Source organism: Sceloporus undulatus, chromosome 5 (genome assembly GCF_019175285.1).
Source record: "Sceloporus undulatus isolate JIND9_A2432 ecotype Alabama chromosome 5, SceUnd_v1.1, whole genome shotgun sequence".
Lineage (NCBI taxonomy): Eukaryota > Metazoa > Chordata > Lepidosauria > Squamata > Phrynosomatidae > Sceloporus > Sceloporus undulatus.
In genome coordinates, this window is record NC_056526.1 from 192,812,984 (window position 1) to 192,827,669 (window position 14,686).

General features: G+C 49.0%; 1 protein-coding gene across 1 annotated transcript in view; it reads right to left on the reverse strand.

Annotated features, from left to right (window-relative positions):
* Positions 1-382: 382 nt before the first annotated feature.
* RAB11FIP5 (RAB11 family interacting protein 5) overlaps positions 383-14,686 on the reverse strand; it is a 49,832-nt gene continuing 35,528 nt past the window's right edge. The window contains exons 4-5 of the mRNA XM_042466951.1: positions 2,965-3,115; positions 383-2,484 (exon numbers count right to left, since the gene is read on the reverse strand). Coding sequence (XP_042322885.1) covers positions 2,275-2,484; positions 2,965-3,115 — 361 coding nt within the window. The 3' untranslated portion in view covers positions 383-2,274. The remainder of the gene's footprint in view (positions 2,485-2,964; positions 3,116-14,686) is intronic.

Sequence of the window (14,686 nt, forward strand, 5' to 3'; positions counted from 1 at the left end):
CACTGCCTAGTGGGGACTCTGGGGACGAAGCTTGCATGCAGGTGCCTTCTTTCAAAGAGAGAAGAGCTGAGAGTGCTTGCAGACGCAGATCACAGAGGATTGCCGAGAGGCAATTAGCCAACCAGCCTCAGGTGGCACGAGGGAGAGTTTCCCTTACTTAAGTGGGAGAGAGACTAATGCTGGTGGCTAGAGTTTATTGCATGATCTCTCGGCGTGACTGCTGCTAGCACTAGTATCTGGATTCTTTGTTACCTTGACCTTGGACTGGACTTTGTTATCTCTTGGCTGTTTTGACCCTGGACTGTTTGACCAATGTTGTTTCTCAGTATCCTGACTTCGGCTTGACTCTTGGAACGTTTGGACTTCTGGAATTCTGAACTCGGCTTGTTTTCTCGGACTGCTCTCAGACTGGTTCCTTGCAAGGTCTGCTTTACTTTCACTTCCACTGTGCTAAGGCTCTGTTATCAGCTACTGTCAAGTGTCTGCTGGCAGCATTCCCGGACACTTAATACAAGTGAGCACCTCTTCCCTGGGGACCCCCAAGTGCCAGCTGAAACCCCTTAATGGCAAGACATTGGGACGGGGAGGAAGGAGGGAGGATCTGGGTGCTCCCAAACATGCTCAATGGAAAAGGAAGACTTTGACCCGGATCACCTGGCACCATCTCCTTCCGGTCAGGAGAAAAGTCCAGGACGAAACAGTAAACAAAAGCAACTGGGCCCCAATGAGGGCAAAGTGTCAGAAGGAAACGCGGCCAGTTATTCCCAAACCGAAAATAATACTGAAGGTCATGAGTGATCTGGCAGGAGACTCAAATTGGGGAGAAACTGCTGCCGGGAATAGAAGCGCAAGAACAAAACCTCTGATGTTACGCCTCCCCTCTCCCACATCACAACTCCAAGGCTCCTGTGCAGGAACACTCACAACAAAAATAACAACAACAACAACAACACCCTTTGCTTAACTCTGCTCACTCCCCTCGGAAGACCACTAGGCAGCTCCGGCCAAAATGGGCAGAGTTCTGCCGAGAAGAAGCCCAGACCAATGGACACTTCCATTAAAGAACCGCAGCAGCAAAGACAAAGTTGGGGAAATGTTATTATTGTTGTTATTAAAGTTGGCAAGTTCCAGCTCCTGGGAGAAAAAAAGACAGCCCTAAGACCCAGCTATGCAAAAGGCCATAGGACTGACCATTAACAAGGGTAGATGTCTGGAGAGGGGTGTCTCTGCTAAATGCAAAAGTCAGCCAAGAGCTGGACTCACTCCTCTGCTATAAGAGCAAACTGGGGACACTTGTTGTGGATGCGTGCGGCTCTCCCTTGTGGTCAATATGGCCACTGGCCAGGAGTCATGGGAGGCAGGGTCCAACACCAGGTGACTTGGGAAGCACTGAACACAACCCTTTGCAAAGGTGGTGCAGAGGAAAGTGGGTCACTGTGCACCACCGCACGCAACCGCAGCTCCTTCTGCAAGCATGCACATGTTCTAATGCTTTGTGCGACCACTTTATAGGTGCCTCGCATAGTTTCCGCTGCAGAAAACTCTGCCACACCTGCTTATTCTGCAAAAAGGAGAAAAGCTGAGAGGCTGAGGGTGATCTCTCTGCTCCTGGAGCTGTTGTCGGGAAGAGGAAGGAGTGTGTCTGTGGCACGGGGCTTTTTCTTTCTGTTTTTGGTTTTTGGAGATTAGACCCTATCCCAGACCCACTTCTCTTTCCTGCTATGGCTCTCAGGAGCGAACCTTTGCAAGCTCTGCCTTTCCCCTCAGAGGAGACCCATTCACAGCAAGCTCAAGTCTTGCAGCAGCTCAACAGATGGAGGAGTAATACTGGACACGGGTGGGCAGTGGGAGCCATGGAGGCAGCCTGGAGGGCTGAGAGGCCGGACGAACAAGCCACAGGAAGGAGGCTTTGCTCTGCCCTGACGTGGGGAGGAAGGTCAGGGGTCCAGTCTGCCCTGCAATGCTAGGATGAGTGCGAGGGGTATTGCCAACTGCGTGCCCTTTGGAGATACATCCTGTCCAGGACAGGAAAGAAAGTCATTGGGTGGAAGCACCTGGCAGCCCCTCATCACCATCACCACGAATGGACTGTCCCTTTGGCCCTTTCCACAGAGGAAGCAGCACAGAACGTCCGGCAAGAACCGTGTGGGGTGCCAAGCAAGGAGAGGGCACCGTGTGGGGGAAAGAAGTCAATGGGAGGGGGATGTCGGGCTGTGGAGGTTTTGCTGAAGAGCTGAGGGATGGGAAAGTGGTGGTAGTGAGGGGTCTGGGAGATTATTTGGCAGCCTTGGCCTCCCTTCCAAGGGAGATCTGGAGCAGGGTGGGCGACTGTTCCATGATGCGCACCAGCAGTCGGTCGATGTAGTTCTCCAGCTCCCGGACGTGCTCCTTCTCCTTCCTCAGCTCTGCTTCTCGCTTCTGCAGCAGCTGGACCAGCTCCTCGTGGGTCAAGTGGTAGTACTGGGCAGCCCGGTCCAAAGGGTCCTGGCCGGAGGCAGAGGGACAAAGAGACAGAGGTGTAGCAATGGACGCAAAACTGCCGTGACTCTGACATGACCCCCGCGATCCCTGTACGCTGAGACTCCCCTGTCCTTGTTCCACCCCAAGAGGCTGTGAAATCCCAAGGATGCACAAAAACAAATATATTAACTGGCACAAGCATGCTTTGAATTATTCTAGAGCATGTCAAGAACACTCCACTACATGCGCTCCAATGCGCGGGGAAAACTCAAGCCCTCCCCACCTTAACGGGGGAAGAATATCCTGATGGAGACCAACTCCCTTGGAAGGAAAGCAGCCTCTTCTTCTTGGGAGACCGTCAAGACAAGGTGGGACAGCCATCTTTCGGAGTGCTTTGGCTGTCTAATCCTGCAATGTCAGCAGGTGTTTTCTACATGGCCTTTGGGGTCCCCTTCCAGTGCTATGGGTCAACCTCCACCCCCCGCTTTCCGCCAGCCTCCTTACCCTTTTGGCTTCTGTTTTTCCCAGCTGTGAGGGCAAAGGGACTCCATCCTCCAGGCTGACCACGGTACTGCTGGGCTTGGGCTTCTCCCCCTCGTCCCCCTTCACCATCTCTGGCCCAGAAGTGCTGCTGATGGGCTTGACCACATGCGGGCTGCAAGGAAAAACCAGAGGCATTCAAAAGATGAAAGCAGAGGAACAACCATCATCCCCGTGAAACCAAGAGGCTCGGCCACCAAGGAGTCCATTGTGGGAGGTCTGCTTTTTCCACAAGGAAGAAGAGTAGTCAGACTTCTAAGTATTACCAGGGTAAAAAAAATACCCAAAACTATCTAGAGGGGCTTTTGGGGCGCAGGGAGGATAGCCATGTTAGCCCTCTGCAGCCTCATTTCAGTCTCTAAGGCCCTCAATTACCAAATTGGTGCAATTTTCTGGATTCTTTCTTTTTTGGCCCAAAATCATGCTGAAAGACCCACAAATGCCTAAAACCATGCAAAAACACCACCTAAGTGCCCCAGAATGAACCCAATACACCTTCAAACACATGCACACATCCTTCAGCACATTTTAGCTTCCCTTACATCTCTGGCCAGTTAAGTTAGGTTTGCAAATGATGAGGTTTAGCTGCGGTTCTTCCTGCTTTGGACCAGGGCTCCCTACATTTCCTGGGCCTGGGTTGCTTCCTCTCCCTACCCTCAGGCCCCCACTGAGGTCAATTGTCCATCATGGCCGTCTGCATGTGGGGCAACCAAGGAATGCTCTGGACATTTAAAACCTGAGTGCCAACTAGGTCCATTCCTTGAGACACCGGATCTGGCCTTGGTTACATCCCACTTGGACTACTGTAACTCACTCTATTTGGGGATGCCTTCGAAGAGTGTTTAGAAACTGCAACTGGTCCAAAAAGCTGCAGCCAGGCTGTTGACTGGGGCAGGTTACAAAGACAACTCCACTAGCTCCCAGTTTGTTTCCGGACAAATTCAAAGGGCTGGTGATGACCTCTGAAGCCCACTATGGCTCAGGTCCAGGCTATTTGGCAATCTGCATCTCCCTGTATGAGCCGGCCATGGTCCTGAGACCCTCAGGAGAGGACCCTTCCCTCCTTCCAAGCATCACTGCAAGCATGGTTTGGGGACGTAAGAGAGGGTCTTCTTGGTGGCTGCCCCATAGGCTCTGTAACTCCCTTCCTTCCCAGAGAGACACAAATGGCCCCCTCCATGGTCGAAAACACACTGTGGAAATAATCCACTTTGAGTCCACTTTAACTGCCCTGGCTCTTTGAGTTCCAATTTTGGAGGGAGAAGCAGGATACAAATTTATTTATTTATGGGACTTATATCCCACCTTTCCCCCCAAAATGGGATTCAAGGCTGCATGCAACAATTTAAAAAGACATAAAACATTGACTATAAAAGTCAAAACATTATTAAATATTGCTAATCTTAAAACCTAAGTTTTAATACTTTCCCCAAGATGGGATTCAAGGCTGCATACAATAACCTAAAAGGTCATTAACTAAAAAATTGATTATAAAATAATTATATACTACTAATATTAAAACCTATGTTAAAAACAGTATAAAGCCAAACGATTGATGATGATGATGATGATGAGCCTGGCTGTATTTGGATAGGAGACCGCCAAGAGGGAATCAAGAGAGCTGGGTATGAATCCTGCCCAAAACGGCGATGGAAAGCCATGGCTGCTGCCAGTCAGAGCTGGCAATGTTGGGCTTAGAGGGATTTGGCTCCTGGGTTCTTCCTTGGCCACCAGAGCAAGAACTTTTAACATAGGCTCCCAGTTCAAATCCTAGCAGAGGAGATCTCCTGAACCTTTGGCAGCCAGCAACTTCTCAGCACTGGGATGGCTTATTTTTACTTAGAGTATTTATACCGGTTCTTGAGCCACAAAGGCTCACAAATGAATGCACAAAATGTACATCAATGCTGCGTGCATCACTGCTTCCTGCAAGCCAAGCCGGGCAGCAGAACATCCCTGGCCAGACATTCAGACAAATTCTCTTTATGGCAGGCTGTGAGCGGATAATCACTGCCACCACGATCCCAATGAAGCTGGGTTTGGGGTTCTGCACAACAATGGCACCATCTGCTGGCAATTATAGCTACAAAGTCTGCCTGGTCCAAAGGGACCTGCGCAAGTGGCCAAACACAAACACACACACACAATGTTGGGCATCATAGAATCCTAGTGTTGGAAGGGACTGCCAAGGGCCATCTGGTCCAACACTTCCTTCTGCTATGTAGGAATACATAGGATTCTAGGGTTGGAAGGGAACCCCAAGGGCCAGTGAGTCCAGACCGTTCCTTCTGCCATGCAGAAATACATAGGATCCCAGAGTAGGAAGGTACCTCCAAGGGCCATCCAATCCAATTCCCTTCTGCCATGCAGGAAAACACAGAATCCTGGAGTTGGAAGAGATTCCAAGGGCCATCCAGCCCACTGTCCTTCTGCCCTGCAGGAATACATAGAATCACCAAGGGGCTATCCAGTCCAGCCTCCTTCTGCCATGCAGGAAGACACTGTCAAAGCCCTTCCTGTGACAGATGATCATCCAGCCTCTCTTTAAAAACAGCCTCCAAAGAAGGAGACTCCACCAGCCTCCATTGAGGCAGTGCATTTTCAAAGGATGCAGCATCTTGGAAGTTATCATAGCAGAAGCCCAGGAAGCCCTATTTAAATATTTGAAGGGATGTCATATTGAGGAGGGAACAAACTTGTTTTCTGCTGCTCCAGAGACTAGGACCCAGAGCAATGGATGCAAGCTCCAGGAAAAGAGATTCCATTTCAACATTAGGAGGAACTTCCTGAGAGTAAGGCCTGTTCGACAGTTGAACACACTTCTTCCTCGGAGATTGTAATGTAGTCTCCTTCCTTAGAGGTCTTCAAACAGAGGCTGGATGGCCATCTCTCGGGGGTGCTTTGATTGAGAGTCCCTGCATGGCAAAATGGGGTTGGACTGGATGACCTTTGAGGTCTCTTCCAACTCTAAGATTCTATGATTCTAAGTATTTGAAGGGATGTCATATTGAGGAGGGAGCAAGCTTGTTTTCTGTTGCTCCAGAGAATAGGATACAATGGAGCAATGGATGCAAGCTGCAGGAAAAGAGATTCCAGCTCAACATTAGGAGGACCTTCCTGAGAGTAAGGGATGTTCGACAGTGGAACACACTCCTTCCTCGGAGATTGTAATCGAGTCTCCCTTCCTTGGAGGTCTTCAAACAGAGACTGGATGGCCATCTGTCGACGATGCTTTGATTTGGATTTCCTGCATGGCAGAAAGGGGTTGGAGTGGATCAGGGCCCATGATTCTATGATTCTAAGCTTTGAAAAGTACTCCAAAAAACAAAACAATGCTACTGCTATCACCTTGATCTAGACAGTATACTTCTATGGATGCAACCAAGAATTGCACTGGTTTCTGTATGTATGTACTATATGTAATTAAACTGTTCTTGCTTGGAGGGCATCCCATTTTTGCTGCCTTGGCTGAAGGGAACAATGGCAATAAGACGATGGGTTCCTTGGGGTGAGACCCTTGTCCCCATCGCAGGAGGTTCATGGGGGTGACACCAACCCTAGTGAGGCCCCTGGATCCTCAGTGAGTCCATGTTCTCTCTCATCCCCTACTCTGAAGTGGAACAGGAGCTGGGTTGGAAGAAGGGGATTCCTTCCATTGGTGACCCCACCATGACAGCCAACTCTGGAATTCCCTTTGTATCCAAGTCCTTAGACAACGAAGAAACTGAAATCGTCGAAGAGTTACCATACCTCGGGTCAAACACTGATTAGATCGGGGACTGCAGTTGAGAAATCAGAAGAAGACCAGGAATGGGGAGGGCATCCATGCAAGATCTAGAAAAGACCCTAAAGAGTAAAGACAGACAACTGGACACTAAAATGAGGATCGTCCAAGCCATCGTCCTCCCCATCACAACATAGGGATAGGAGAGCTGGACAGTGAAGAAAGCAGATAGGAAGAAAATTAATTCATTTAAGATTTGGTGTTCTTAAGAGAAGAGTGCTAAGGATGCCATGGACAGCAAAAAGTACAACCAATGGGTCCTGGAGCAAATCAAGCCAGAAACCTCCCTGGAAGAAGCCAAGATGACCAAAGGCTGTCGTACTTTGGACACATCATGAGAAGGCAGGAAAGGACAATAATGCTGGGAAAGGTGGAGGAATGAGAGGCATGCTAGATAGATGGACTCTATTAAGAAGACCAGAGGAATGAATCTGCAGGACCTGAGCAGAGCAATGGAGGAGAGCGGGTCATCCAGAGGGTCTTCATGAGTCGGGGAGGACGCGAGGGTAGTTAACAACAACAACAGCTCCAGCTTGCATGGCAACGTCTCCGTTGTCTTTTCAGCATCCTTGCATTTTCCTGGTCCCTTTGTCTGCAATTTTGGAATCCTTTTAAATCTGCTCTGAGATTCATTTTGCTTTATGCATCATGGTTTTATCATAAGAATGTGAGATGAGGGATTTAATGGCATGCATTCAGATCTGAAGAGGGAGATTCCCTCTCTCGGCCCAGTTCCTGAAAAGCACACATTTCGGCGTAATTGCTAAACTGCTGCTTTGCAGAATATGGATGATTTTGAGCTGCTGACCACTGAGCATGTGGACACAAGGCCTGGCTGGGCAAGTCCAGCTAAGCCCCTGCTTGCTGGACACTTGCCTTTCGTAGTAAGAAAAGAACATCTGGGAATGCTGCAGCATTCATGGCTCCCTTAAAGACGGATATTATTTGATGACATCTTGAGGAAATGCAACTCAGATCTGCATGGCAACTTCCAAGCCTTCTTGGACGAAGCCAGTTTTCCAAATCAGGACTCTCCTCTTTCAGACCTGGAATGAAAATTGTCAGGTAAACAAAGCTTGCATTTTCAGCAAGCTTCATGGTTGCCATCGCTTTGTCTCCTCTCCAAATAGCTGCAAGGCTGCTTTTCCAGACTCCATCCGAAGCTCAGTTTTATTTGAGCATTTCCAGCTGAGCATCTTCAGAACCAGAGCATCCTAGATCCTGAGCTGACCCACAAAAGTGGGCAATTGGCTGTCCATCTGATTTGTAGTCCGCATGTGTCCTGGAGGGAGGACGTCTGCATCTGCCCGGCCTCTTCCCCTCCGACTGCTTTCCCTTGGGTAACCCTGGCTCCAAATATAATGAATCCCATTCACGTCTGCAATTCCAGCATTAAGGCACCCAGGGACCAGTCCCGTTATTGCATCTGACCTCTGAAAGCCACCATAATCCGTCCCATTATTTCCGCATCAAACCCCAAGATCCAGCGTTTAATTAAGTTGACTCAAGTGAACACAAAGCAAACACTGTTGCATGAGAACTGTACAAAACAGCAGCATTTGGGTGGAATTTGAGCAAAAGAATAAATGGAGATGCCAAGGCAGGGGCCGTTCCCAGCCTTAAAGCCCTGGAAAAGCCTTTCGAGACGGAGGAGCAGATGTGCGACCGTCACTTGGAATAGAAGGAGCCCTCCAGATGTTGTTGAATTGCATTTCCCAGAGTCCCCCAGCACTTGCTCTGCTGGCTAGGGCACTGATGGGAGTTGCAATCCAGCAACATCTGGAGGGTTGCAAGATTTCCACCCATAATGTAATATTTTTTAATTATTGTTCTATGTATTGTAATACAAATACTGTGTAAGATCTCTTAACATGTGTATTTTATGCAGCTTAATGTGTATATTTTATTTAATGATTGTGTTTTGACTATGTCGTAACCCGCCTCGAGCCGTGAGGAGAGGCGGGTAAGAAATAAAATGATGATGATGATGATGATGATGATGATGATGATGATGATGAAAGAAGACCATGAGCGCTGGGCCCCTTAGAACTTATTTTCTTAAGGGCCTGGGTTTTTAAAACTCTTTCTTAGCCTTTTACTTGTTTTGGCTTGTTGTTGAATGCTTTTAAAATCCCCTTTATTCGTTTATTTCAATCTGGAACTGTATTGGCAGTTTGACAATAAAACTGGGATTAAAATACTTTAAGAAGTAAGTAAATAGTTTCCTAAATAGCTTCTCGGCCTTTTGGCTACGGTCAAGTGTGTGTATGGTACACAAATAATACTGCTTTTTCCATATCCAGGGCAAAACCAGATTAGGGCTGCATCTCCACTGCAGATTCAATGCAGTTTGACACCTTGATAGTTGCAGTGGCTCCAGCCAATGGAATCCTGGGATTTGTAGTTTTATGTGGCACCAGAGCACTCTGACAAAGCAGGCTAAAGATCTCCCAAAACTAGAAATCCCAGGGTTCCATAGCCTTGACCCATGGCAGTTAAAGCGATCTCAGACTACATCCATTCTGCAGTGCAGATGCCGCCAAAAGAGGCCAATGGCTGGAGGCTTCATGGCATTGTCGGATCCAAGAGTGGGAAGGGGCCTTGCGGTCACCTAATCCAACCCATGCACACACACACACACACACACACACTCATTGTGGAAATTCCAGCCGGACTAATCCCAGCACCATCTCACTTCTTTCCCGAATGTCCAGCAAAGAAGACCCCACCACTTCCCTCTCGGTCACTGCTTGGAGAGAGAGATGGTCTGGCTGAAGAGAGGCCCACTAAGTTCCAGGTCTGAGCCACTTCCCCAAAGAATCCTCTGCTTCTTCCGTTTCTGCACAAAGGGACCAAGAGCACATGCCTATTCCTAGGTCCAAATGTTTTGGTTTCAAGCTCACGGCCATTGTCTGCGTTGTTATGTTTTCTTCTCAAAGGATGTTCTTGGGCACGTACATCCATGGCTCCCTGCAGTTTCTCCAGCAGACACCAGTGTGTTTACAACTCTTATGCCAACAAACAAAACAACTGCTGGAGTAGCAGGCATCTCCTGTCCCACCGGAGAGGGCAGCTGGCCTGGCGTTTCGGCATTTTGTCAGAATTGCCAAGAATTTCTGAAGGGTGTTGCAGGAGAAGTGTACGGTCCTGCACTTAGGACAGAAAAATGAAATGCATAGATATAGGATTATGGGGGACACCTGTCTTAAGGAGACTTATCTGTGTGAAAGGGATCTAGGAGTCCAAGTAGACCACAAGTTGAACATGAGTCAACAGTGCAATGCGGCAGCTAACAAGGCCAATGTGATTCTAGGCTGCATCAATAGAAGTATAGCATCTATATTCTGCTCTGGTCAGGCCCCACCTGGAATATTGTGTCCAGTTCTGGGCACCACAGTTCAAAAAGGATGTTGAGAAACCGGAGCCATGTGTCCAAAGGAGGGCAACTAAAATGGTGAAGGGTCTGGAAACCATGAAGCCCTAGGAGGAGAGACTCATGGAGCTGGGGATGTTTAGCCTGGTGAAGAGAGGGTTAAGAGGTGATATGATGATATCCCTGTTTAAATATTTGAAGGAATGCCATATTGAAGATGGAGTAAGCTTGTTTTCTGCTGCTCCAGAGAACAGGACCCAGAACAATGAATGCAAGCTCCGGGAAAAGAGCTTCCAGCTCAACATTAGGAGGAACTTCCTGACAATAATAATAAGAAATATTTGATGAGGTTTCATACTGAGGTTGGAGCAAGTTTGTTTTCTGCTGCTCCAGAGAATAGGACACAAAGTGATTCCACCTAAACATTAGCAAAAACCTCCTGAAAGTAAGAGCTGTTTGAGAATGGAAGATGCTCCATTGGAGAGTGGTAGAGCCTCCATTGGAGGTTTTTGGAGGCTACATAGTCATCCATCACAGGGAGAGCTTGGATGGGGTCTTCCTGCATGGCAAAATGGGGCTTGATGGCCCTTCAGGGCCCTGCCAACTACCGCTCTATGACTCTATTGTTCTTGAGAATCCCAGGACCATTGTTCCTTTTACTACAAAGCCGGCTCCCAAAGATTTCACTCTTTGGAAGCAGAAAATCATCTTTTATCATAGCTTCGGCATTTCCATACATTGTTAGACTGCAGCACTTAGGGTTGCTTTCATCATCATCATCATCATCATCATCATCACCATCATCATCATCGTCATCTATCCCAAAATTGTGTTCCAGGTGAGTTCCCAAACTGAAATGAACAATATAGCAACAAACATCTCCCCCCCACAAAAAAAGAGCATTAAATCAGAATTAAACTCCAGCGAGCCCTCCGTATTTGCTGGGCTTAGGGCCACAGGATCCCCATGAAAGTGGAAAAGCCACAAATTAAAATAGGCTGGGTTTTTAATCTAAGTGAGCACCTCTCTAGGAAGCTCTATGTCCTCCAGCGCAAATTCTACCAAAAGCTGACCACAGAATTGTGCTGAAGGACCTAAACATGCCTAGAAAAGTGTTCTCTCTAGGAATGGCTCAGCCCTCCAGCATGCCTTTTGGTGTACATTGACCATAGAGTCGCACTGGAGGACCTAGATATTCCTAGTGAGAACATATTAATCAAATCTGTGAATAATCAAGCCTGCAAAAGTCAAAGCCGCTAATCTGTAGGGTGGACAGTATTCACAATAGTGAAACAGTTTACATATGCCGTCTTTCCTCCCAATTCGTGGTCTTGCCATTTGCGTCCCTTGCTCTTTCGCAGACGGCAAGCTGGGAAGGACATAATGATGCGCGTGTGCCTCAGACGCACAGCGCCGCACACAGCAACACACCCCATTGTAATAAATAGGGCTCCAACATTGGCTATTTTCCCGATTCGTGGAGGGAGGGTCCAGAATGGATGCCCTGCGAATTGGAAGGGACAACTGTATACTTTAAAATACAAGATGCAATCAGAAGGATAAAAAGCAATAACAAACAGTTCAGTGTAAAACAATGCAGTTTAAAACAGAACAGCACCCTCCACTCATTCTTTAAAAACTTTCTGTTTAAAACACCTGGTGGAATAAAAATGGTTTTAGCCCATCGAAGGAAGGACAACTAGGAGGGGGCTGTTCTGGGGAGTCTAGGGGCAGCTGTCGAGAAGGCCCCGTCTCTCGAACCCAGGCCAACCGTACCTATGAAGGTGGAAGGACCTCTCTTTTGCATCTGGAGTCACTCAAGGCCAATTCAGTTCCCACATTGGTGAACTCCCATTATTTCAAGGGGAAGAGGCAGAGAAGAAGAACCCATCAGGAATGCATGTATGATATGCCATACATAAAACACACGCACACACTTTGGTGAAAACTGAGTAAAATGTAGTAAACAGTGTCAAAAATTTTGGAATTTGGGGACACTCTTTTCAGCTATAGCTGGAAAATGTGGATTCTTTTCTTTTTGCAATGATCTTGTTTCTGTGATCCTATTAAAGCGCTTCTGGTTTGTCAAGGTGAGCCTCTTTTCCCTATAAATGAAGTTCGGATGGATGGATGGATGGATGGATGGATGGATGGATGGATGGATGGATGGATGGATGGATGGCCTGTCTTTCCCCAGCACTGACTTTCAAATGCTAAAACAAGAAAAAGCTAAAAAATGTTACAATAAAAAAGTACAATTAAACACGTTCTCATAGTAAAATGCCATTCCTTTCCCAAAAAGTGTCAGGTCATTTAAAAAGAACAAGGAAGCTGAAAACACCTCTCATACCCCACAATGTTGAGCTGGAATCTCTTTTCCTGTAATCTGAACCCATTGCTCCATTGTGTCCTATTGTCTGGAGCAGCAGAAAACAAGCTTGCTCCTTCCTCAGTATGACATCCCTTCAAATATTTAAACAGGGCTATCCTATCACCTCTTAACCTTCTCTTCTCCAGGCTAAACATCCCCACCTGACTGGTCTCACCCAAATTTACCAGAGTGATTGCTTTTACACAGTTTTAAACAGTTTTTAATCTGTCTTCTTTTATGCGTTAAATGGTTTAATAACCCTATAAGGGATTCTTATTGTTTTGGACTACTCAAACAGATTTTGCTGGAAGGCTCCCTGAGGTCATCTGATGCAGAGCAGGGTATAAAAATATTCCCACAAGCAAATATAAAAATCCTGCTGGCCTTTCTAGGGAGAGAGAAGAGAGTTTAGTCGCAGCCATAATGAATGGGAAATGAAACCAAAGCTGAGGCTAAAGCGGAAGCGATGGAGGGCAGGTGCCAACTGCGCCATGCAGCATCTCATGCAAGGAAGGTAGTCGTGGCATGCAGGACAATGTCTGATCCAGTGCTTGCCCCAAAGTTTCCTGGGGGGGTTGGTTGTGCAGAAACACATTCACACATACACACACACAAAGACCCCCCCCCCTTCATCTATGGGGCTCACCTGGTATCCGGCCGGAGAGGGGCCTCTTCTTCTTTCCGCCACGTCTCCGCTGGCAAAACGGAAGGGGCCGAAGGCTGGGTGCTGTCCTGTGAGAGCGCCAGGGGGGCTTGGGCCGCAGCCGGACCCCCAACGGGAGAAGGCAAGCTGAACTCGCCAGGGGGGAGGACGGCTTGCAGGGATGGCGTGGAGAAGGCCAGGGGATGGTGGCCATGCAGGATGGGGGCCGGGGCTGGAGTCAGGGCTGTCCTTTCCTCTGGGGCCGGAAACAGGAGGTCTCTGGGGGCATCCAGGGGGGAGACCTGGAGGATGGCAGCTTGGGCCGGAACCACATCAGGAGGCCGCTCCACAAACGGGTTGTTTTGGGGGGAAGGAAGGGGAGGCGGTCGTGGGGAAAGCTGGGAGGCAAAGGGGTTGCCGGGCGTCATGGCAGCAGAGTCGTGACCCTGCTGCCCTCCTCCGTCCACCTGCCAAAAGTCAGCCCGTTTGAAGTCCATCACTTGGTTTTCGGAACAATGTGATGAGGGCTCAGGCTCACTAGTCAAATCGCCCTCTTGGCCTTTGCTTGGCCTTTGCTTGGCAGGAACGATGGCAGGAGAGGCCTGGCTAACATGGCTGTGGTCAAGGTCCACCTTGCTCAGCCCAAGAGCCAAGGGCTCCTCAATCTCTTCCTCCCCATCGAGGTGGCCTCGTCCTTCTGGTGGCGCTAGCGGGCAACGGTCCTGTGAGGACAGCCCACACTGTTCCTCCAAGGCTGACCAGAACAACATGGAAGGGCTCAGAGTCCGGTAAGTCTGGCCTCCCACTTCCCTCGGCCCGGGGGTCTCCATTATCACCTCTAAAGAGTCCAGCTCAGGAACCCCGGGCGGCTTGGAGGCCTCGGTCATCCCCACGGAAGAGTCTGGCTGTCCTCCATCACCTTCCCCAAGGCAGCAGGCATCCTCCTTGGCACCTGACAGGGTTAATCCACCCACAGAGAGCACCGAAGAGCAGGTTTCAAACTGGTCAGCTCCACCTGGACCCTCGCATGCTGCCAATGTGACATCCTCGGAAGAAACTTCTCGGCTTCTTGAGTCGTTAGCACCTGCGGGTGCAGATGCCAGTTGGAGGTGCTCCGTGGCACGGGGGATGCTGCTGCCGCCACCGCCACCTGGTCCAATTATCACCTCACCTGTGGGCCTGGCTTCACCTGTCTGGGGTCTCTGTTGCTCTGTTTCCAGGAAGGAGGCCCTGCTGCACGGAGCCGCTTCATCTTGCCAACTCTGCCTGTCCCATGCAGATTCATTTGCTTCCTCTTGGAGGCTGAGCGGCAGGAATCTCCTTGGGGGCTTACATGCCACCAGCATGGCATCCTTGGAAGAAACCTCTGGGCCTCTTGAGTCATTAGCACCTGCGGGTTCGGATGCCAGTTGGAGGCTCTCCATGGCACAGGGGATGCTGCTGCTGCCACTGCCACCTATGGGCCTGGCTTCACCTGTCTGGGGTCTCTGTTGCTCTGTTTCCAGGAAGGAGGCC